Source organism: Polistes dominula, unplaced genomic scaffold (assembly GCF_049000335.1).
Source record: "Polistes dominula isolate Pdom_NZ unplaced genomic scaffold, Pdom_raw_medaka contig_18, whole genome shotgun sequence".
Classification (NCBI taxonomy): Eukaryota; Metazoa; Arthropoda; class Insecta; order Hymenoptera; family Vespidae; genus Polistes; species Polistes dominula.
In genome coordinates, this window is record NW_028301164.1 from 3,213,446 (window position 1) to 3,239,463 (window position 26,018).

General features: G+C 23.8%; 1 protein-coding gene across 1 annotated transcript in view; it reads right to left on the bottom strand.

Moving 5' to 3' along the window:
• LOC107070339 (dual 3',5'-cyclic-AMP and -GMP phosphodiesterase 11) overlaps positions 1–26,018 on the bottom strand; it is a gene marked incomplete at its 5' end in the record, with an annotated part of 89,615 nt that overhangs the window by 7,614 nt on the left and 55,983 nt on the right. Inside the window, 7 exons of the mRNA XM_015328441.2 lie at positions 1,346–1,409; positions 1,898–1,995; positions 2,214–2,324; positions 2,524–2,772; positions 2,932–3,318; positions 3,965–4,343; positions 5,721–5,964. Coding sequence (XP_015183927.2) covers positions 1,346–1,409; positions 1,898–1,995; positions 2,214–2,324; positions 2,524–2,772; positions 2,932–3,318; positions 3,965–4,343; positions 5,721–5,964 — 1,532 coding nt within the window. The remainder of the gene's footprint in view (positions 1–1,345; positions 1,410–1,897; positions 1,996–2,213; positions 2,325–2,523; positions 2,773–2,931; positions 3,319–3,964; positions 4,344–5,720; positions 5,965–26,018) is intronic.

The window sequence follows — 26,018 nt, forward strand, 5'->3', positions numbered from 1 at the left end:
GGTTTTTCCAATCAGATTTGTCACTTACAAATTAATATTTTAAACGCGATTAGATTCTTATCCATGCAAAGGTGCCACGTGACTTGCTGTTCCATCTTAATCGATTCGATTTTATGACGTTAATAATATACGTACTACTGTATATAATAAATGACGTCATTTAAATTTAACGTTATGCAATTTTCTTCATTCACAACTTTCCTCGTTGCATTTTTCTACCGATAATTTATTTCTTGAACTATAATACTTTGTTTAAAAATACAATATCATATACATGTTTTATTTTTACCGTTTTATTTAACTAAAGTGGTGTTCACGATTCGCTGTCAAAGAAAAAAACAATAATTATCAGTATATCGATTTAATTATTAATTTATTAATGAAATAAAAATAATTGATTTTCTTTTTTTTTTTTTTTTTTTAAATCTTCCATTATTTGGTTTAGGCATATATTTGATTTAGAATTTTTGTTTAATTTTTTGCAATTTATTTTAAGAGAAAAAGAATTATTAAAAAAATTATGCATGACAGTGGAGAGATATGAGGGGTGAGTTGAAAAGAATTTATCCAATCACACGAAAGGGATTGAAAAGTTATGAGCTCTATGGTTTCCCACACTGTGACAGGCTTAAAAGTTTTCAACCCTTTTGGTACTTGGCTCGAAACTTTTCAACTCACCTCGTAGCTTGGGTTAAAACTTTTCAAGCCTTCTCGCGATAGGTTCAAAACTTTCCTTACATATTATTATTCTATATATATATATATATATATATATGTATATATTATATTTAAAATTTGTCCTTCTAGTTTTGCACAATGTATTTGTATTATAGTATTGTAATAAACCTTCATACAACTCTGTGTAAAGTTTGAAACAAAGATCATTGTTTTTTCAAGATCCAACGAAATTGTTGTAAATAACTGTATAACTAGCTGACATCAACTTTATACTTATTTTTTTATAACAAATAAGTAATATTACTAATTGTAAATCAATCTTAAAATGGATTATTTAAATTCGATCCTATTTAAAGTATGTTTCCTTCGAAAATTCCATAATTTGTTATCTCAGTAAAGAGAATACATTTATTTGATTAATTTCTTTAAATAAAAAAAAAAAAAAAAATAAAAGTAAAAAAAAATGTAAAGAAAAAAAAAGAAAGAAAACTCAAGGTGAAAATTATTGCATTTTAATTTTTTCTTTTTTTTTTTTTTAGTCAAAAATTATTCGATTAAATCGTCATTACGTACTACGTACACTTTTTATGTTTATTTCTTTTTCGCTTTTTTTTTTTTTTTTTTTTTTTTAATAATTCGATGATGGAAAGAGAAAGTTTAATCTCACCTCGCCTGTCGTCGCCACGTATCCGGTGATGCCGACGTTTATAGGAAATCTACTCTCGAACGGACTAAGAAACGATAAAAACGGCAACGTTAGATGATTGATTCTCAACCGTGTAAATATTATTGAAAATTTCCTTTTTTAGAAACATAATTTTTATAAATTTTTAATAATTTATTATTAAAAATAATTACTCTTACTCTTACTCTTCTTTCTATCTTTTTCTTTTTTCTTACTCGCTTTCTTTTTTTTTTTTTTTTTTTTTTCTTTGATTATAATTATCATTATTCTTATTTAACACCAAACCTACTGATAATTTGTTATACATTTTGTTGTTGTTGTTGTTGTTGATTCAATAAATTCAAAAAATAAAAAATAATTTTTATAAAATCAAATTGTGTAAAAAAATGGAAAAATATTTTCATTGAAAAATTTGAAGACTCTGATACGGTTCGGTGTTAATTTAAAAAGGTAATAAATAAATAAATTAATTAATAATAATAATAATAATAATAATAATAATAGTATTATATCTTTTGATTTAATGTTACTTACCTCGTACGAGAATCAGAATCTTCACCGGTAAGATCGTTAGCCTCGAAATCAAATACACGTGAAAAGCTTCCTTTCGATGCTTTATGAACCAGTAATACCTATCGATAACGTAAAAAAAAAAAAAAACATTCCAAACAATTGTACAATGTTACAAACAAACAAACAACAACAATAAAAAGAAATTTGCAATAACATTTTATTGCAATGATATTTGAATTAAGAATAACAAAAAAAATAAATAAATAAATAAATTGACTAAAATGAAATAATTGACAAAAGAAACAAAAATAACAACAAAAAGGTCATAAAATCGTACCTGTACACGTTGGCATTGAATTAATGATTGAGTGTGTGTTAAAATTCTGAGGACCATATGTTCTATCGTACTTTGTTCCTCGAAGATCATTCTAGCAAGATCCAACAGCACCTGTCGTAGACGTAACGATCCTTTATTAAACATACCTATAGATATGTATGTCTATCAATAGTATAAATGTTAAATAAAAAAAAAAGTAATAATGAAACTTTTGTTAAAAAAAAAAAAAAAAAAAAAAATAACAACACAACAAAAGTTCCTTTTTTTTCTTGTCTTTTTTTTTTTCTTGTCTTTTTCTCTTATTACATACCTGATTTCTTTTAACTTCCAATTGACTTTTCTCGTACAATTGTGCATTTCTCAAACCGATACCGCAAAATTGCAAATAACCGGCAAATACTTTTTCATCCTGAGCGGTAAATTGTGCCTCACCGCCAAGTTTGTTGATGACCTGTGCAACTCCGACTACGTCACCGTTGCAATCCTTGATTGGCATGCACAATAATGCTCTCGTTCTGTATCCCGTAAGTGCATCGATCTCTCGATTAAACCTCGAATCCTTAACAGGATACAAAAATAAGTTTAATTATCGTAGTTCGTTACGAAGAATATATATATATATATATATTTCCAACATCAATTTAAAAACAACTTTATATAAAGTGATTTTAATTAAGTGTAATCATCAAAGGTAAAGAATGTTAAATATATATAAAACCTTATAAGCGTCTGGTATGTTGACAGGTTCACCACTTTCAGCAACGTAACCAACTATCCCAGTACCCCAAGGAATCTTGATTTCATCTTTCTTTTCCATCTCGAGTAACGTTGACCTCGAACAAACGTCAAAGAGTTTAGAAACGAGACACCTACTTCTCGAATAGGATTGTCCGTAATTTTGATTGACGAATCTTCGTGAACCACCATTGTTTTCGCTATTGTTAATACTAGTCTCGTGATTTTGTAATAATGGTACATGTCCACCACCTCTTTCACCTTGTACAAGGAACAATGAACCGCGATCGGCGTGAAGCAAAGTGCTTACGTTTTGAAGGATCTTGTGACACAATGATCTTACGTCCAACTCGTTACAAATGTCCTTGACCTGATTAAAATAATTAAATATATTTCATTTATTTTTATATTTATACATAACCGGAAAATTCTGTCCGTTTAAATAGTTCATTGGTTTAATTTTTTGGTTCTAGGGATAAAGGTATTTTTTTTTTTAAATGGGATTATACGAATTACCATGAAGCTGTCAAGAAGTCATAAATAATGATATGTTGTTTATATTATATATATATATTAATATTCGTGGTATGTGTGAAAAAATTATTTATTTTTAATATATATAATAATATTTAATAACAATAATAATAATATATATTTAATATTAAATATTATAATTATATAATATATAATATATTTATAATATATATCAATTATAATTATAATAATTATATATAAAAAATATTTATATATCTAATATTTAATATATAACTATTAAACTAATAAATAAATATTTTTTATATATTTAATATTTAAATATATAACTATCAAACTAATACACAACTATTTTCTATATATTAATTATTAAATATATAACTTAGATATTTAATATTGATAATTAATTATTTTCTTTTTTTTTTTTTTTAAACGGACAGAACTTTTTAGCAGACCTAATATTTATATCAAATACAAATATTCGTTTATAAAAAATAAAAAAGAAGAAAAATCTATAAACGAACCAATTCAAAAATGAGATCCTTCTCATCGAGATGCCTAAGTTCGTGCCTGGATCGTCTTTGGGTTCGCGCAGAATTAGTTGAACCAACTGGTTGTCCACTTGATTGATCAGTTTCTCCTGATGAAACACTGAGGAACGTAGGTGTACCGTCTATCGTATTGACGATTGGTTTCAAAAGACCACCACGCTCAAATTCGTGAGCAGAGATCTTCCTAACCGGGGTGGTAGCACCAGAGCCACCACTTGAAGCACCTCGACCGGATGACGATGAACCACCACCGGCGTGGGTTGGACTAGACAGTTCTATGCAACTGCTCGATGAGGACGTTGGTGTCGCATGCGACACCAACCACATGTCTACCGTTTGTCGTGTCACCTTTCTAACCAATATGACAGAACATAAAACACACAAATTTATTTTACAATTAATATTCAATTTATTCCTGTATATGTATATACGTAATATTGAAATAATCAAACAATTGGCATTGCAAATGTAACATTGGGAGAAACATCAATATTGAGTGAAGAATTATTTAAGTTAGATATTATTTATCTGATATCGTATTTCTATCTCGTGCCGACATTATGACGCGGATATGCGGATTGCGCATTGTCGTCATTAATTTAGTCGTTTGCATAAATGACAGGAACACATCACAGTGTAAATCTATGCATTCGATATGCAACGGATGACACCGCTCGTAATATACTAACTGTTATTTTTCACTGACAATCACCGAAAATGACCTTTCACATAAAATACATTCAGGTATATTCTATATTTCATACAAAATTTATTTCATTCGTTGTCAAATCATCGTAAGAATAAATTTATTATTCATTTGTTATATGTACACAACACATACAAATTCACTGTACTTTGTATAAAAACTTTTATTATAATCAAGCGAGTTAAACGATTACGTTTAAATTCCTAGTGTATGGTAATTGTACATTTTGTCCTATCACTTTTACTGTGTATCAAATTTAAATAATAATTAATTTCATTGTTATTAATTAAATGAAACCAACACGTGATATAAATTCGTCGATTAGAATTTCTCTATAATTGTTTCGCTTTTACTATCGGGTTTCACATCGTTTCCGAATAATTTTATGATAATAAGGATAAGGTGGAATGTATTATACATATATATACACACACACATCGACATTATTATAAAACCCAAGCGTTAAACAGGAACCATTAATATTCGTATCGACATAATTCAGATACGCCCACAACTATTGTACCTTCCAACTCGGTCTTGGGACTTATAAGTAAGTACTCTATTGGGAATAATCAATGTGCAATCATATCTCATAGATATCTTACCTATACAATCATAATATTTGAAATTATTCTTACAGCTTTGATAAATTAGTAATAAATACTATATATTTTTGAAAAGTTGTGTTTATCAAAGAATAAACTTTAATTCTTTTGAATATTTCGATCTTATCTATCGCAGGGTGGGAGTGGGAAGGTGGTTCGTAGAAAAAAAAAATAAATAAATAATAAGTAATAATAAAGTAAGCAAAATAAAATAATTATTAGAATGAATAAAACATTTGTAGGTTCATTGAGTTTGTTTCGCATACTTGCAATGATTTTTTTGAAGTCCATATAAAATGATTTAAAAAATAAAACCCTGCACGAACTTTTAATTCACGCTAATATTAAAGTTAAAGAATAAAATAATAAAAAAATAAATATAAGAGTGTTATAAGAGAATTTGATTTGTAAAACAAACCTGAGAAAATAATCATTGACGAAATCAGGGTGTTCGTCCAACCAAGCTTCCATTCGTGCATATTCCGGATCGTATACGGTCGTAGTTGAGGTGTAATAACTACCCGTTGATTTTCCATCTTGCACCTGTTGCAACATACCCTGACCTGCCGCCATAACGCCCTGCACCCCTTGCACCCCCTGCAGACAAGGAGCTGCCGTTTCCGCCGTCATCCTCGGCTCCTCGATGCTCCGCAAGTGCAGGCCTAAATAATACAAAAAAAAAAAAGAACTTTAGGTTAATTTAATTTCAATCTTCCTCTCTCTCTCTCTCTCTCTCTTTCTTCCTTATTTTTTATTTAATATATTTTTTTCTTAATTTCATTTTACAATGTTAATTTTATCTTAAAGATGTGAAGAAACGTTAGTTGCCTTTGTAAAACGAATTTAATATAAATATTAAAATTTGTTTAATTATTAATATATATATTAATAATATAAATATAATAATATTATATTAATAATATATAAATAATATAATTAATAGAAAATATTATAATTATAATATAATATTAATAATATATAAAATATATTATATATTATACATAATTTATAAAGTAAATATATATATATTTATTTTAATCATTTTATAATTATATTTAATTATAATTAAATTTATAATATAATAATTATATATTATATATATATTTATAAAATATAAAATATATTATATATTATATAATTGTAATATTAATAATATATAATAAATATATATATTTTTTTATTTATGTTTAATGTCATATATTTAATACAAATATAAAATTTCTTTAATTTATATTCAATTTATTATTGATATTCTTTTTTGAAAAAAATTAATTTAATTAATTATTAAATTAATTAAATTATTTAATTACAAAAGAAACACATGGGAGAAAAATGAGAAAGTATAGTTTCATTTTTTAATCTTTTATATCGTATCTTTTCACTTCTATACCCCCAATTAATAATTTTTTTTTTTTTTTTAATTATAATACCTTTGACTTCTTCATATGAGAATATTTCATTTTCTTGAAAAACGTTTTACAACGAGATTTTTCATTTAATCTTATCAATTTGAAAAAAGAAACGTCTTATTTATACCTAAAGAAACTTTTATTTTCACATGTGTGTGTGTTATAGTTTTAAATTATTTGAAATAAATGTTCATTATTTATAATTATCATATATAATTAAATTTTATCATTATCATTTTGTCTATCGAATAAAATAAACTTCCTATTTTCTATTAAAATGATCTACAATAAATAAATACAATAACAGCTGACAACTATACTTTATGTGTGTATGTGTGTTCCCATATCTCACGCGATGATCCTAAGAAAAGAAACTTTCTAATTGTGATTCTAATTAATAACTTAATACAAGTATTTTAATATATTCTTCATAGTTTAACGAACTCCCTGAACAAACTATCTCTTTCACTTTTTTATTTTATTCATTATTAATTCATATATATATTATTCATAAAATTAATAATTAATTAAATACATGTACAAAATCTTGCTATTGAAAATGTTCTTTTTCTTTTTTTCTTTTCTTTTCTTTTCTATTGAAGTAAAAATGATTTAGAAAAAGTTACCCTAGCTCGTGTTTACTCAAATAAATTTGCACTGTCAATGTGTACGTGTACATTATAAATATAATACATATATTTATGTATGTATGTATGTATGTATGTGTAGGTATATTCATTTACATTCATAGGTGTACCAAGTTACGACACGTCTTTAAAACCTCAAGTCTTGTGTAAACGAGATAGGAAGTAAGGTGCACAAGGGTTTTGAGTGCCCTTTCCTTCAGCACTTGTTGAAGAAGAACCTCTTCTGTATACCTTCTGTCTATGAGTTATATGGGATCCTCTTTCATCAATTTGCAGAACCATTCGCTTCCTACCACAAATTTCATAGATAATGACTCGGCAAGTAGTTTGAACGAATTCCATGGTTTGTTTTTCTTTAATTTTTTTTAATTTTCTTTTGTATATACACATATAAAATTTAATATTCGGATATTATAACTTTTAATGTCAATTATAACGAATGTGATTATATTTTTTAATGATTATTTGTTTTTTTTTTTTTTTTTATTAATTAATATAAATCAAAATATACGTATTTTAAATTTTTATACGAATTTTTATGATTGGTTTTAGATTGTAAAATTATATAATTTATTTTTAATTTATTTCTTATATTATTTTTTACTTTGTTCTACATATTATTTTTTTATTTTACTAATTTATATTATTTCAAAGATATAGATATCTCTTTAATATTAATAATAATAATAATAATTTAATAATAGTAATATATTATTAATATATCATAATTATTATGTATATTTATATATAATGTATAAATATATATAAAATTATAATTATATTAATATATATATATATTATATTTATATACTATTAATATATATTAATTATTATTATAATACAATTATTATTAATAAAAAAATATATAATTATAGTAAATATATATTATTATATTATTATATTATATTATTATAAACATATATAATATAATTATAAAAATATAATTATATAATATAAATTAATTTAATAATAATAATATTATAAATTTAATATATATATTTTTAATATTCTACAAACAATACGATTGATTTAATAAATATACATATATGAAATTATAATTTATTTTAATTTTAATTTTTTTATATTTTTGATATAATTTTTATTTTCTTCTACACATTATTTTTTATATATTACTAATTAATATATAAATCAAAAGATATTTATATATTTTTAATATTCTACAAACACTACGATTGATTTTATAAATACATGAAATAATAATTTATTTTTATTTATTTATTATATATTTTTTACTTTCTTCTATATATTATTTTTATTTTACTAATTTATATAAATCCAAAGATATATATATATATATATATATATATATATATATATATATATATATTTATTTATTTATTTTTTTAACATTGTACGAACATAATGATTGTTCTTTTATAAATATTATATATAAAATTATAATTTAGTTTCGTTTCAATATTATTATTATTTGTCAATTTTATCCTAAGTAATTTCTTGTTTTTTTTTTTCTAACGTTTTTGTAAATTACTAATAAATTAGTTATAAACATTGGTCCATTTAATAGCAACTCGTGATAGATTTGAACGAGCTTTAGGAAGGATAGATGTCACGTCGTAGTAACCATCAACTGTCGGTTTTAATTAAATTTTCCAATCAATTAAGGTTACCATGTAGCTACATAGTCCCAAACTGTTACGAGTAAGAACTTACATAAGTGCATAGATATACTATCCTATATATGTACATACTTATATGTATATGCATGCATACACTATTCGAATGTTTCATTCGTAGAAATACGAGGAATGTGTGACGAAGAAAAAGAGACGGATTAAAAAGAAAAGGAAATGCATTCTTACAAATATAAACAAATAAATATTATGAAAATTATTGTTATTTGATTAGTTCAATCATAGATGTTACGTTAATGACGCGCAATAATATTAAATGCGTCATAATAAAACTTATCATATATATTTGTTTTTTCTTATCAATAATTTATCTTGAGTAATATTGTATTATTTTTTCTTTTCTTTATACTATTATTATTAAAATATATTCTGCAATATACAATCTTACGAAAATTTGATATTATAGTTCATAAAAAAAATAAATTATAATACTTATATATAAAAATATTAAAACAATTTAATTATATAATTTATAATAAATGTATAATGTAATTTTCTAATTTAATTGTATAATTTAAATATATATATATATATATATATATATATATATATATATTCAATTTTAATTTGATTCAATTATATCATTTAATTATATTATTAAATTTATTAAATATTACTATATTATTTATTAATTTTTTTATAATTATAATTTAATTTAATTATAATTATATTTATAAAATAATATTAAAATAAAAAAAAGAACTATAATTTATATAAATATATAATGTATATGAAAATAAAATGAAAATGTAATTTTGCGTTTACAGATACCTAATTTTATTCTAAATTGTTTAACATTTTATCAAATCAGAATAATTTCGATTTGATTTTTCATTTTATTTCCAATTTTTCCGAGTAGTAACATTTTATTGACATTTCAATTAGAATTGAAAAAAAAAAAATCAATAAAACTCAAAATATTCGTCATAATTTGTTCAAATTATTACCGTCAAAATAATAATGCAATTATGGAGAAAAAAAAATGACGCTGTCAATTTTTCGATGTTGTCAAACAAAAATTTTTTTTTTTTAAACATTTTATTCCAGTAATTTTCATTCGAACGGATTCACCACGTTTAACCGCCAAGTTGAATTCATCAAATTCAATTAAATTCCAACCTTAAATATGGAAAATAAAATTTAAAAAAAAAAATGAAAAAATGATTTTTAATTTGCATCGTAAAAAAAAAAACAACAACAACAACAACAAGAACAAAGATTATTTTTAGCGTACGACGCGTTTGTATGAATAAAATATTTTCAATAATAATTTTTTTTTTCTTGTTAAAAAACGTCGGCTGTTATTAAAAACGAAAAAGAAAACAGAGAGAAATAAGAAATAGAGAGAGAGGAGAGAGAGAAAGAGAGAGAGAGAGAGATGAAAATTGTTGATAAAAATAAAATCTTCGGTAGGAACGTGATCGATCGGTTCGTTGAACCGTTTTATATAATGCAAATTATGGAATATCTATGATCGTAGAAGGATGTCTTCAGATATTTTTATCTTCTACTTTTTTATCCTTGGAAAACATCCACGATAATAAATTCTATATTCGACAGGATGTCATAGCATTGGTTGGAATCGATTCTAAAGGGTACATTCGCCCTTATCAGAACGTCTAACATAATTTAAAATACAGTACGTTTCTACAATAATATATTTAATATATTTTATTTGAACCCATTATAGATCGTTTTTAATTTCTAATTTGATTCTTTATTAATTATAAATTATTTAGAAATTTTATAATAAGATTTATTAATTATAAATTATTTAATGATACAATAATAGGATCTATTAATTTCTAAATAAATTAAATAATTAATTTAATTAAATTTATTTAGAAATTAATTTAATTTAATTTAATTTAATAATATAAATCATGAATATTATTTAAATTATAATTATAGTAAATAAATTTAATTATTATCTATTGAATAATTTAATTAATAAATTCTTCTATTATTTAATTTATTAATTAAATTATTTAATAATTCAATAATAGGATTTAACAATTCTATTATTTTATTTTCTTTACTAATGAAATTAAATTTTATTAATATTATTTATTATTAATATTATTTATAATTTATTAATATTAGTAATAATATTATAATTTTTTTTATTAATTAATCAATATTTTATTAATTTTGCATTTTCGTAATTTCTAACTTATTTATTTCTTGATTTTGGTCACACAGAATAATTTATTATTTATTAGAAATTATTTACTTGTTTTTTTCTTTTCTTATTTTCAAGAAGTACTTGCAAATATATTATATTATTATATAATTTTTTAGTAACATATTTTTATTCTTTGTAAGTCACTTCCTACGTGACTTACAACCGATAACTGTTAATTATTATTTTTTTTTTTTTTTTCTATTCTTCGCTCATTTTACAAACTCCAATCATTTATATATATATATATATATATATATATATATATATATTACGTAAATTATTTTAATTTTAGACAAAATAATAATAATAAGATTATAGATATTATTTCTAGGTAATAAAATAATTAAAGATTGCTATTACTATTAAAGAGAGATAGTACAAAGTTATTGCATTTGCATAGAAAACAAAAAAAAATTAAAAAAAAAAAATGTAAAAGATGGGGGTGTCTAATATTCAGCTCAGTGGAGCAAGTAATGCGACTGAAATATAATAGCTTTATGAACGCAACAAAAAAAAAAAAAAAAAAAAAAAGAAAAAGAATATAAAAACCCCATAGAAAATAGCAGGAAGTTCGGTAAATGATGAACGTTAAAAATATATAAATAGATAGACTCATTAGCTAAGAAAATTAATTAAACGTTTATTTTAGTTTTATTTATTATTATATTTCTTTATTTATATTGTTTAAGGGGTTTTACTGAGAAAAGCCAAAATAATTAGACAGCCCTGATACCACCGTGTATTATTATTATTATTATTATTATTATTATTATTATTTTTAATAGATTATGTTCAGGGAAGTGGAAAGATTTTAACAACGACGTAGTTTATTGGAAAATGGTTTATACTGTTGGGTTGTTACTGTGATGGTAGTGGTGATAGTAGTGTTAGTAAATAATTTTTACAACCAAACCAATTATCGTGAATTCTACAAAGGGTGAAAATCAAAAAGGGAAGAAAGGTATAAAAGGAGGGAGGAGGAAAAAAACAAAAAAGGACTAAAGAATAATAATTGAAGTTATTTTCTTATCAAAGTCAATTCGTAATAGTCTCAAAAGGTTTAATTAAATGTCATGAAACAAATTAAAAAAAGAAAAATTAAATAAAAAAAAAAAAATTAATAAAAAAATAATAAGAAAATCTTTCGAATATAGAAATAAATCGGAATATTGTTTAGAAATAGTGACTCACGTTGGCGTATTGATCGCGTGTCTAGCTTTGTTTGATCAGGAAGAGAATATAAAGTGTATCTGTGTGTGTGTGTATTTATATATATGTGTCGTCGTAGTTAATGAATCATTGGATTATGGGGATTTTATGGTGACAATAAAATCTCTCCATATATTGCAATTTATTCTAATTTGTATTACCATTCATTGAAGAACAATTTAAATTAAAAAGAAAGAAAAAAAAAGAATAAAAATAAAATGAATTACATTGAAAAAATTATATTGATATATAACTTATAAATATATTTTATATATATATATATATATATATATATATATATATATATATATATATATTTTTTTTTATATAAAGATGTTTATTATGTTGATAAAAATACTTTTGCATATTGTATATAATTATAATAATATATAGAATTACTATTAGAAAAATATTACATAAATTATTATATAAAACTAAGGGAGTACTCCACCACGCGTTGCTGTGGCTTACAATCAGTCCGATACACACGTCTTTAAGTCAATGAATTAATACAAAAATATTGCGATTATAAATTGAGATATAAAGTATCCTATCTTTCAAGTTGAATGATACTGCACACAGTGTGCAAAATTTGATTAAAATCGGTTCAGTAGTTTAGGAGTCCATTGCGGACAAACAACGTGACACGTAATTTATATATATTAAGATAATAATAATTAATTAATAATAAATTAAGTAAGAGTCAAGTATATAATAAATTAATAATTAGAATAAATTAATATAATAAATTACTATATAAAATTATAAAAAAATATATATAAAATGTAATTATATTAAAAGTATAATATATCATAAGTATCTAGTAAAATTATATCTAAGTAAAATCACAATTTAAACAACAAAGAATATAATATGTAAATTATACGTAAAGAAAGAAAATAAAATAAATATTTTTCATGGGGTAAAGAGGATGGTGTTAACGAGTTGTATCTTTGAATATAAATCATCGTCACGATCTATGCAAATTTATTTAAAAAAAAAAAAAAAAAAAAAAAAAAAAAAAAAAAAAAAAAGGAAGATAAGTGTAACCAATTCTGATACGATACTAGATAATATTAAATTATTCATTTTTTGTCTTTTTTTTTTTTTTTCTTAATAATAGTAAAAGAAATTCATTTGATATCTGATCGAATTTAAATATATTGCAGTTGAAATTTCTCATAATTATTAATCGTTCGTAGAAGGAAAAAATATGAAAAAAAAAAAAATTAGATAAGAGAGGAAAAGAGAGAGAGAGAGAGAGAGATAACAGAATGGTGATCATAAAATGCACTAATTCATCTGTGAAAAAAAAACAAAAACAAAAACGAGGAATCACATCGTCGACGAACTAATTAGCATGGGGTTTTTTTCACTTTTTTTTTTTTTTTTATTCTTTTTTGTCGAGGAATAAAACCAGAAACCACGTAGGAAATTTACCGAGTACACCCGTATCGTATTTTTCCATGAATCTTGACTGACATATTTTCTCACTTACAAATACGTTTACAAAACCATACTAAAACGAAAAAACGGAAGTAACAAAATGAAAAAGTGTAAGAGAGAGAGAGAGAGAGAGAGAGAAAGAAAAAGGTTTACACTATATATAATAATAATCTAAAATGCAAAACGTATAAGAATTATTCTGGCTTTCATCCAATTTCTTAACGATCGAACCAAGGACGAATTTCTGACTTGCTTTAAAATGCTATACTAAAAAAAAAAAAAAGAAAAAAAAACACACACACAGACACAGACATTTTTTAACAATTATTCATAAATTCTTTTTCATAAATTTTCGAAAATCTACATTTTCAATTTATGTATTTATTTTCACTGTAATCGTATCAAAAATGAATAATGATTTAAAAATCTTCAATGGTAAATTGATACAAATAATTTTGCATAAATTTAAAAGAAAAAAAAAAAAAAAAGAAATTAAAGAATATTTGAAATATTTAAAAAAAAGAAAAAGAAAGAAAAGGATTTTAAATATTCATTCACGAACAAAATATATGAAACAAATAATCGTATTGTTTAAATGAAAATAAATATATTATATCAATGACAGATAAAATATAATTTTAATAAGTGTACATATATTATATTACGTAAATACATAATTGAATAAAATCATATCGTTTAAATACAAAAAATCAACAAATATATATATATATATATATATATATTTATCAAGGACAATTTAAAGAATGATCGAATGCGTAAGCAATACATTGACGAAAATTCTGACGTAAGAATCGACATTTGTAAAATAATCGTATTTTATGTATGTGTGTTTGAAAACTACAAATAATTATTTCGTATGAATGAAAAAAGCAATAATAAAAAATACGATCACATTTTCTCTCTCTCTATTTCTCTCTCTCTCTCTCTCTCTTATTATTATAGATCTCAGCTTCGTTATTTCAATATGTGTGTATGTGTGTATTTGTGTTAGTATAATACGAATAACGTAATTTTGGGAAATGATTTAACGCGTACGCGAATGAATATATATATTTAACCAATCAAACATAGTCTCTGGGTAACACAATAGAAATGAGAATTTCCTCCCTAACTCCCTCCCATCTCGGAACCCTCCATTCCTGCTTTCAAGTATAACATTGTGCCAATTACTCGAGCTAATTAATAATTCCATTTAATTATCTTGCTTGCTTGCTTGCTTGCTTGTTCGCTTGCTCGCTTGCTCGCAATATAAACTCGAAAGACAAACGCGTTTTATCTAAAATCGAACAAATATATGTGTACCTAAAGTTGAACTTCATTGGAAACACCATACGATTAGATCTCTATCAATTGGTGATATAATAAACATTATATTTGCATTCAAATAGAAAATTAATTAAATCATTTAGTGTAGTTAAATGATCTAATATATTGATAGAAATCAAATTTAATCGATTCATTCATTCGTTTCTATGATTGATAATGATTTTAATTATCGTTTGTGTGTGGTTTTTGTGGAATATTTTTTCGTATCTAATAGAAGGTAATTGATTCATTATTTTTATTTTTTTATTTTTTTTATTTTTTTTTAATATAGACAGTAGATAAATAAATAATAAATTATTAATATATATATATATATATATATATATATATATATATATATATATATATATATATATATTGAATATTTACACGTATTTTTTAAATCGATACGAACTTTCCTTTGATCAAATATAACAACATAATTGTTATTAATATTATGGAAATAATAATATTATTATATAAAAGAAATAAAATAATATTTTACAGTATCCCTAAATAAAGAATAAAAATCAAATATGAAATATAATAATTATTATTAACTTTATAGTCAATAATTATACTTTTTAAAAAAGAAAGAATAATATTTTTAATTATCTATACAAGAAATAAAATCAAAATTAAGTATAAAACTTATTGTAAATTAAAAAAAAAAAAAAAATTAATTATCAAATAATTCTTATTAACGTTTTAAAAAATAATTATATTTGTATATACTTTAAAGTATCCCTTTAAAAAAAAAAAAAAAAAAAAATAGGAATCAAATATAAAACACAATAATTCTAATTAACATTATCAAAATAAATTAAAACATTAAAATATAATATTAAAATCAATATTATATATATATATAATATATTTATTACATTGTTATATTTAAATGTAATACATTTAATAATAATTTGATAATTATTTATTTCCAAATACGATAATATCAGGATGAAAAAGAAAAACAAAAAAAGAGGATAAAATTGAACGTAAGAGGTTTGAATTAAAACGTCATTCTCATACGAAAAGGTGAAAGGGGGGAGAGAAGGTAATACCGATGGATAGGTGTAACAAAGGAGCAGTAAAATTGCATGAACGATAGAATAGGAAACTGAACAACATTGCGGCCTTCGTCTTTTGCTTGGCTTGAAACGACCCGATGGCGCCAAGCTGACCTATCCGTTTCGCCGACGCACCTTGTACCCACCAACCTAACTCTCTTACATTTAAACTTTTCCTTCGAGATCTATTATCAACTCTCCTACCTACGTCCTCTCTCTTTTTCTTTTTCTTTTTCTTTTTCTTTTTCTTTTTCTTTTTCTTTCTCTTTTTCTATCTTTCTCTCTCACATACACACACACACACAGAGATAGCAAACTCTGTCATATTCGTTTTCTTTCACCATTATCTTTTCGATACCAATGTTATAATATACACAATTTATTTTTTAATTTATTTTTTAATTTATTTTTAAATTTACTTTTAAATTTATTGTATTTATTTTTAAACTTATTTTATTTATTTCATTTATTTTTAAATTTATTTTATTTATTTGTAAACTTATTTTATTTATTTCATTTATTTTTAAATTTATTTTATTTATTTTCAATTTTATTGCATTTACTTTTAAATTTAGTATCATTATTTTTAAATTTATTTTATTTAGTTTTATTTATTTTTAAATTTATTTCATTTATTTTTAAATTTATTGTATTTATTTTCAATTTTATTGCATTTACTTTTAAATTTAGCGTCATTATTTTTTTTTTTAATTTATTTTATTTAGTTTTCAAATTTATATTATTTATTTTCCAATTGTATAACAAACGATTTATTCTAATAAAACTAAATAAAATATATAGTATAAAATACAAAGTAAATTGTAAAAATTCACACGAACGAGAAAGCCCTTTTTTTTTTCATTTCTTTCCTTTTCTTTGGTTTTTTTTTTGCTTTTTTTTTTTTTAATAAAAAATAAAAAATTCTTACTATCGTATCATTGAAAACTTTCTCAACAAAGTTATCAAGTATAATAACGAAAAGAAAGTAATGTAGCATCGCGAAAATCTTTTTCTCGTAAAAAAAAAAGAAAAAGCATACAACTTTTTTTACCCATTCAAAGAAGAAGAAGAAGAAGAAGAAGAAGAAAAAGAAAAAGAAAAAGAAGAAGAAGAAGAAGAAGCATAAATAATCGGATCATGTAATGAAAAATGATTTTAATTCTCTGTCAATCGACTTTTTTTTATTATTTTAAAAAAACATGCGAAGACTTTATCATTAATACCGTGAGTGAGCTCTTCTTTTCGAACATCAAAATGAAAAAAAAAATAGAGAGAGAGAGAGAGAGAGAGAGGGAGGAAGAGAGAGAAAGAGAGACAGATAAGAAGATAGATAGAAAGAAAAAGAAAAAGCAAAACATAGAAACGAGGCAAGCGATAAGGAAATAAACGCATCAATTCGTATAGATTCGCATCGTTTAGCGACATTTCAACTTTCTCTCTCTCTCTCTCTCTCTCTCTCTATCTATCTATCTATCTCTCTCTCTCAACATATTTAACGTTAAAGTCTAACACGCGATGTTTAGTCTCAAACGATGCCGCTTTCTGTAATTTGTATATAAAAAAAGAAATGTGATAAAAATGCATAAAATGTACAATTATTATTATTAGTTTTTATATAAAAGAGAAATTATATTATTTTTAATATGAAATTTGACTTAAATCTTATTACTATTTTAAGATGATATATATATATATATATATATATATATATATATATATATGTTTTCTTTTATTTAAACTAATCATTTTAATTGTTCACGATAAAAATAAGTAAAAATATAAAAAAAAATGTCGGCAGATTGAATCGTTATATTTTGTTGTTGTTGTTGTGTTGTTGTTGTTGTATTTTTACATATACTGTTCGTAAATATAATTAGAAATATTTATTAAAAAAAAAAAAAAAAAACGTATTATAGAGTAAAAATTAAGCAGCTAACATTGTGATAGAAAACAATATATGTTAATAATATAATATAACCATTATTCAATTTTAAAATATCAAATATCAAATCAAACATTCAAATATGTCTCATTCAAATTCAAATTTTATTATAACACATTTCAATGTATTATAATACGCACATACATGTTGATATTTACATGCAATTTAACATTTATTCGCATAATCTTTAAAGTATTCTTAAGAATAAAAAATACGAACGAATGAAGTAATGAATGAACTAACGAATAAATTAATGAACGAATAAACTAATGAACGAATGAACGAATAATTCACGTACAAATGTGTTATAATACACACATTGATACATATATGCAATTTAATATTTATGCTCATCATCTTTCAAGTATTTTCAAGAATAGAAAATACTAACAAATGAAAAAAACGAATGAACGAATGAACGAATGAACGAATGAAGGAATGAACGAAGAAACGAACGAATAGCAAAGCACAAAATGCTCGAGGCGGCCTTCGCTCGGTTTCCATCACGACCTGCTGGCGCCAAGCTAGCAGATCTATCTCTTACGAGTAAGACTCCCCGCGACTTCACTCTATCTCACTCACATTCACATTCACACAAACACACACACACACACACATTCTCTTTCTCTCTTTCTATCTTTTTCTTGCAAGAATAAGATCAACCGCAACCAGACGACTGACTAGTCGTCCGATGCCGATGCAGTTGCAGTTGCAGTTGCAGTTGCAGTTGCTTTCCTGCTATTTCATTCCATCTCTCTCTCTCTCTCTTTCTCTCTCTCTCTCTCCATCTCTCTCTTTCTCTCTTTCTCTCTTGTTTGCATTAATTCTTATTATTTTATTTTTGTTAGTCTTCTTTCTAAGTATAATGTTTATTACCCCTCCAATTCTACGCACGCACCCCCACCTCACCCTATCATACCATACTCAGCCCCCCTTTTCCCCCCCTCATTCTCATACACGATAACAACCGGTTTACTTTGATGATAACAATATGTTACACGAACTTGGTTTTATTCCACATGATAGTTTATTAATTTTTTCTTTCTTTTTTGTTTGTGTTCTCTTGTGTTTTATTTAAGTTACTAGTTGTATCCATTTCCGGTTGATCATATTTTATCAATTAAATTAGTATCGTTTTAATTGAGATCGTATATCGTATGGTTAAAGTATTAAACTGGGAATATAATGATGATACTTTGTATAGTATTCAATGTATTTCATAATACCTTTGATAAAATTGTTTATGCATTTGTTATGTGTTGGGTTAATTAAAACGTATGTATATAAAATATGTTAAAGTTTGTAACATGTAATAATTGTCGTTTCTAATTGATGATGGTGGTTCATTGTTCTGTTCATCTAATAGCAAGAACGTTAACAAGCAAACACGGATGATATTGTATTACCCTATTTTGAAAAAACGAACGACGATTTATTTATAAGCCGATGAAAGCAATGCAGTTTTCACGGTAATTAGTGTACACCTTTGATTGGTACATTTGAATGATTAATAAATACTTATTGCAATATGTATAAACCTTAAAATCATATGTGTTGTGTGTTGTCAGTTTATTTTATACACAGAGGTTTGTAAAGATTTATATACGCGTTTGCATACTTCAAATTGGAATTGTTGATCCTACTGGGAAATTTGAAAGTACTTCTCTTATAGGATTATATTATGGTTAGACGAATAAATATATTTTCGCAATATTTTGTTAATTTTCTCTTTTCATAATATCGTATATGAGATGAAATATAAATTATTTTTGTCTATAGTTCACAAATTAATTATTATTCGTAGAATCGTAATATTTGTATGGATTATACTTTATACGTCTTACGGTTAAGACGAATAAATATATTTTTTTTGCAATATTTTTTTAATTTTATCTTTTCATAATATCGTATATGAGATGAAATATCAATTATTTTTGTCTATAGTTCAACAAATTAATTATTATTCGTAGAATCGTAATATATGTATAGTTAATGATATTGTCGAAATTTACTACGATAATAAAATTCAATCGTATAAATTCATTTTAACATTAAAATACGAATATTTAATTATTCTGTAAAATATCGTACTCAAATTGTTAATAAATAATGTATCATATTAATTAAACACCTATGTAATAATATAATTCAACACACCAAATATATATATATATAAATAATTTAACTTTCAAATAAAATACGGATAATTTAATTATCTTGAAAAATGCATCAATCTCATGCATCAAAGATTAATAAATAATGTATTACAATAATTAAATGCATTAAAAAAAAGAAATTAAAAAAAAGAAAAACCTTATTCGACAAGATTTAAATTAAAGATTATAATTAAAATTCTTTTCACATAATTACATCGAATTTAAATTTACAAATGTAAATGAAAATTCATTCGAATAAAAAATTCCGCCCCCTCCTCCTCCTCCTCCTCCTGCCCCACCCCCCACAAAAAAAGTATGTATTCAAATGCATATGCAGTTGGTATACTGATTATTATTTGGAATGAATCTTATTGGGTTTGGCAAATCGTAGAAATGTATTCGTTGAAATTCTAGTCTCGTACGATATATAAAAGTCTGCAATGCGGATTAATCTCGTTTCTTCTCTAACAACGTTGAATCGATATAAGTATACTTAAATTCCATCGATTAGAAGAAGAATAAGAAAAAGGTTGTAGTAGTAATAGTTGTATATAGGAATAATAGCATGATACAAAACTCACTTAACTCGATTGTTAATTCAGTTGATAGGTAACAAACAGAATTGTCGTTTAAGTTTGCACTGGCGCCAATAAAAGGTTGACCTATCTGTTAAACCACGACAAAACGCAATTTTATTCTACCCTGCCTTTTGCAATATGTTGCATGACGAACATCAAGCACAATAACCTTTGTGGTATTATAAATTTACCCCTTCTAATTTTTTATTTATTTTTTTTTTTTTTAATTTAATTTAAACACGTTAATCCAATACACTTTTTCTTTCATTTTCTTTTTCTTTTTATTTATATTTCATAATTCTCTCATGCACATTTATTATCTTTCTTTTCTATAATTTTATTTGTTAATAAAAAAATAAAAAAATAAAAATAGGAAGAAGAAGAAGAAGAAGAAGAAAAAACAAGGGGAATTATATCTTTGGCAAATGTTACCTGAAATTAAACAAATATTTTATCGATTATTTTCTTTCTCCTTTTTTTCTTTTTTTATCGTTCTTTATTGAGATAATAATCGTTAGTAGATGTCATTTGTCATTTAAAAGATACACACACACACAGACACACCTTTTATAATAGTTATACCTAATTGGTTGCAACTTTGTACGTAATTAAATAGTTCGATCTATTTTTTTGTCTTCTTTTTCATTATTTTTTATTTCCCAATAAATATTTATCAAATAGGAAATAAAAAAATAAAAAAAATAAATTTGTAAATCTCGGTCAAAGATACGTGAAAACGTTTGTATAATTTAAATGGCTGATTATCGTATAAATGTTAAATATATATGCTTTTCTTATTACAGTTCTTTATTTTCTTTTTTTTTTTTTTAACAAACATTTAATCTCAATCGTATAAAAAAGTAAATAATCATTTATTTCCTTTATTTATCATTGAAATTGAATGTTTGTTGTATAAAAAACAAAATTATTGCAGTAGAAAGTTTCGACTAAATTTGGTTTAATTAGAAATTAAAATTGGAAAAGGGTAAATAACATTTATCATAAATAAATATATTAATATATTAAATATAATATATTAATTAATATGTTATTATATATATTGTAATATATATTAATTTATAATATATATTATGTAATATAATATGAATTATTTTATTTTAATTTTTATTATTTATTTTATTTTTTTATTAGAATTTATTTAATACAAATTACATTAAATTTTATAATATATTCTATTCTATTATAATATATTATTATATTAATTAATATATTATATTAATGATAAATAAATAATATATTCATCATAAATAAATATATTATTATATAAATATTATATTGTAATATATTATTATATTAACGTCGATATAAAAAAAAATGTGAATCTAGGAATAGGAATATGTATTGATATGAATAATATTTAGAAATTTTTCTAAATTACTAGAAAAAAAATTAATATATTATGTATCCTCGTCATTTTTCGTGAAATTATCGTGTAAAGAAATGAGTAAGAAATTAAATCATGCGAACAAAATAAAAATGATCAATGTTTGCTGATTATTCATCTCTGTTAATTCATCATAGACGACGAATACGCACACTGTTATCAAGAGTAAAAAAAAAAATGATTGAAAGAGTGAAAAAGACGTCATCATCCTTCTTACAGATAGGAAATTCGATAAGGCTCGAAACAACATATAAATCTTTCCACGAAGGTAGCCGTCAAATTTTTTACTCGAATACGCGAGGTTCGACCCTTTTACGAGACCGTGTCGCGGCTCGTCTATCGATTATCTTCCTGGACATTATTTACGTCCGGTATCCAACCCTTTTTTATTCTTGTTTTTTTCTTCCTTTTCTCATCACTAAACAAAAACAGAAAGAAAAATATAAATGAATGTACTGAAAAATTAATCATTTTTTATCCCAAAAATCTCTAAAAACATTTAACACCCACACCTATCACTCACTTTCCTGTAATTTTTGTTAATAAAAATTCTGATCAAATGGTATAAAAATGTGCATCATTCGTTTCTATTTAATTAAAAGTAATTATTTTATTATTATTAGTATTTTTATATTTATTATTATTATTATTATTATTATTAATAAGTATAAAATTTATTGTTACATTTATTATTATGATTATTATTTTTTTTCCGCTTTTTTCCGAGGTGTTTTTTACTTCTTGTCTCCATTTTTTTGGGGTTATTCTTTTAGTCGCCTTTTACGACAGGCAGAAAATACCTTGGGTCTATTCTACCCCGGAACCCACACGGGGTTTTATTATTATTATTATTATTATTATTATTATTATTATTATTATTATTATTATTATTATTATTATTATTATTATTATTATTATTATTATTAATAAATATAAAATTTATTGTTATATTTATTATTATATAAAATATATAATTATTAATTATTTTATATATAATATTATTACTTAAAATAATATATTAATTATTTTTTAATCTATATTATATTTATTATATTATATATATATATATAATTTATTTTTATATTTATTATTATATAAAATATATAATTATTATATATAATATAAAAATAAATTTTTTCTATATTTATTATTATCATCAATGTCCTAGTTTTATATTTGTTTGAAGGTAGAAATATCAATACATAAAATATAATCGATAGATTTAGTATTAAAATAATACAAAAATTACATCACACCATAAATATATCTTTTCGCAATCTAATCCTATTATTTTCCTTTCCCTATTATAATACCATAAAAAAAAAAATAAAAAAAACTAATAAAACAAATACCCACGCATCAAGAATATAATATAACCCATATACATATAATTCGACATATGAGATTTTGATTGGCAATTTTTTCTATTCACCCCCAAAAAAAAAGAAAATAAAAACAAAAAAACCTCGAAATAAAAATAAAAAACTATCTCATACTCCAATTAGTATACTAGTATAAAAAAATACTTGTCTCGATGAATTATTTTCTCAAACTAAAATAAACAAAAGTATTTTTCAACGAATAACAAGCACCTCGTAGGGTTGGTGGTAGTTGTCAGAAGAGAAGAGAAAACAGGGGAGTTACACGTATAACAAAAGATAGGCGGGTATCTAGAGATTTGGAGGCAAGGTCGAAGGACTCGAAGGACTCGAAGAACTCAAAGGACTCGATGGTTGAAGGACGAGAAAGTAAAGGAACTGACGAAGAAGGATTTATCGTGTTACAGGGCGTTCGATCCTTCTTCTGTCAGTTGCAGCATCCTTACTCATCCCTGGCGTGTATTTCTCTCCTTTTACCTCACTCCCTTCCCCTTTCCCTCTTCCCCTTTTTACTTCTTTCTCCTTATTTCCTTTGAATGTGTTCGAAGAGGCCACCGAAAACTTGCTTTTGAACCGGTCGCCCTTCTTCCTTTTTATCCCGCTATTTTCTTTTTCTTTTTTTTTCTTAACTCTCTCTCTCTCTCTCTCTCTCTCTCTCTCTCTCTCTTTCTCTTTCTGTCTCATTCACTGTCTTTTTCTTTATATATTTTTTCAACTTGATCTTCACTATCTTTCTTCCTCTCTCTCTCTCTCTCTCTCTCTCTCTCTCTCTTTATTCTGGGTATAGTTCGCATTAACGATCTTCTTCCGAGGCAAAGCTCACACCCTTCGTCGTCGTGTCAAGTTCACAAAGCTACTGTATTCCGTACTATCTTTCTCTCTCTCTCTCTCTCTTTTTTTTTTTTTCTATCAAATGATCAGGGTCATTTTGTTTTCTTCCCTTTCGGCTACTATAATAATAATTTGTACCATGACGACAATTAAGTCAATATTTTATAGGTGTCTGTCATGATACAAGATAGTAGTAATAGTAGTAGTAATAGAAAGAGAGAGGAAAACTATTAAACATACAAAGTATAATGTTATATTTTTTTGCAATACTACAAATCCGATAAAGAATATGATATCGAATTATTAGGTAATAAAAAATACAGTATTATATTTTATCGATGGATAGATTTGAACGAGATAGATATATAAGGATAATACGAGATACGAAAGGTCAGATTCGATCGGCTATTAAAACGCCGATCACCGATAGGTGTCTTATCTTTCTTAATTAGACTTGTTGCATGTCACGCGGATTGTTTCCTATCTTTCTTTCTCTTTCATTCTCTCTATCTTTCTTTCTTTATCTTCATTCCGTCAATTAGCGGTTTCACATCCAGTATCCTTCGACGGAATTAAGAAGACGCGTACCGGACGTACACGTTCCACCATTTAAACGATTACGGTCATGAAACGTAAACGTATATTTAATATAACTAATAACAACTAACCCTTATTGCTTTAAACAATTCAATTCTATCAATAAACAATATATATATATATATATATATACGTATATAAATCAAATTCAAACTATACTAACTATTTTAATATTATTTGGAATTATTAATTTTTTGTTACGACATAAAATTAAATTAAAATCCTAAATGTTTGTCTTTTTTTATTTTCACAAGAGAAATTAATATATTTTGTTTATTTATTAAGTTAACTAATAACAATTAACGCTATTGGTTAAAACAATTCAATTCTATCAATAAACAATATATATATATATATATAAATTAAATTCAAACTATACTAATTTAACATTATTTGAAATTAATAATTTTTTGACGAAAAAAAAAACAAATTAGAAAAAATATACAAAACTGGGGACACATGTTAGTTGTTATATTAAATATAAAATTAATTAAATATGATTAAATATATTATAAATAAATTTATATAGAAATATACATCGACATATGATAAAAATAATAAAAAAAAATGGTTTAAAAAAAAAAAAGTGATAAAATTATTATTACCATTATAAAAAATACATCTAAACCTACAGTTGTATGACGGTGTAAATAAACTCGTGTAAAAAAGATCGTTAAAAAAAAAAAAATAAGAATAAAAAGAAGATTGTAAGAGTAACAAAGTCTGTTGTGTTTAATATTTTTTTTTTCTGTATTTTTTTTTCCTTTTTTTTTTGGGAAGAACAATGAGGAGTGTGGAGTTAGCAACGGAACACGATGAAGCGAACAAAGTCAGGGTAAACAACTTCTTAGCAGTTTACTTTTCGC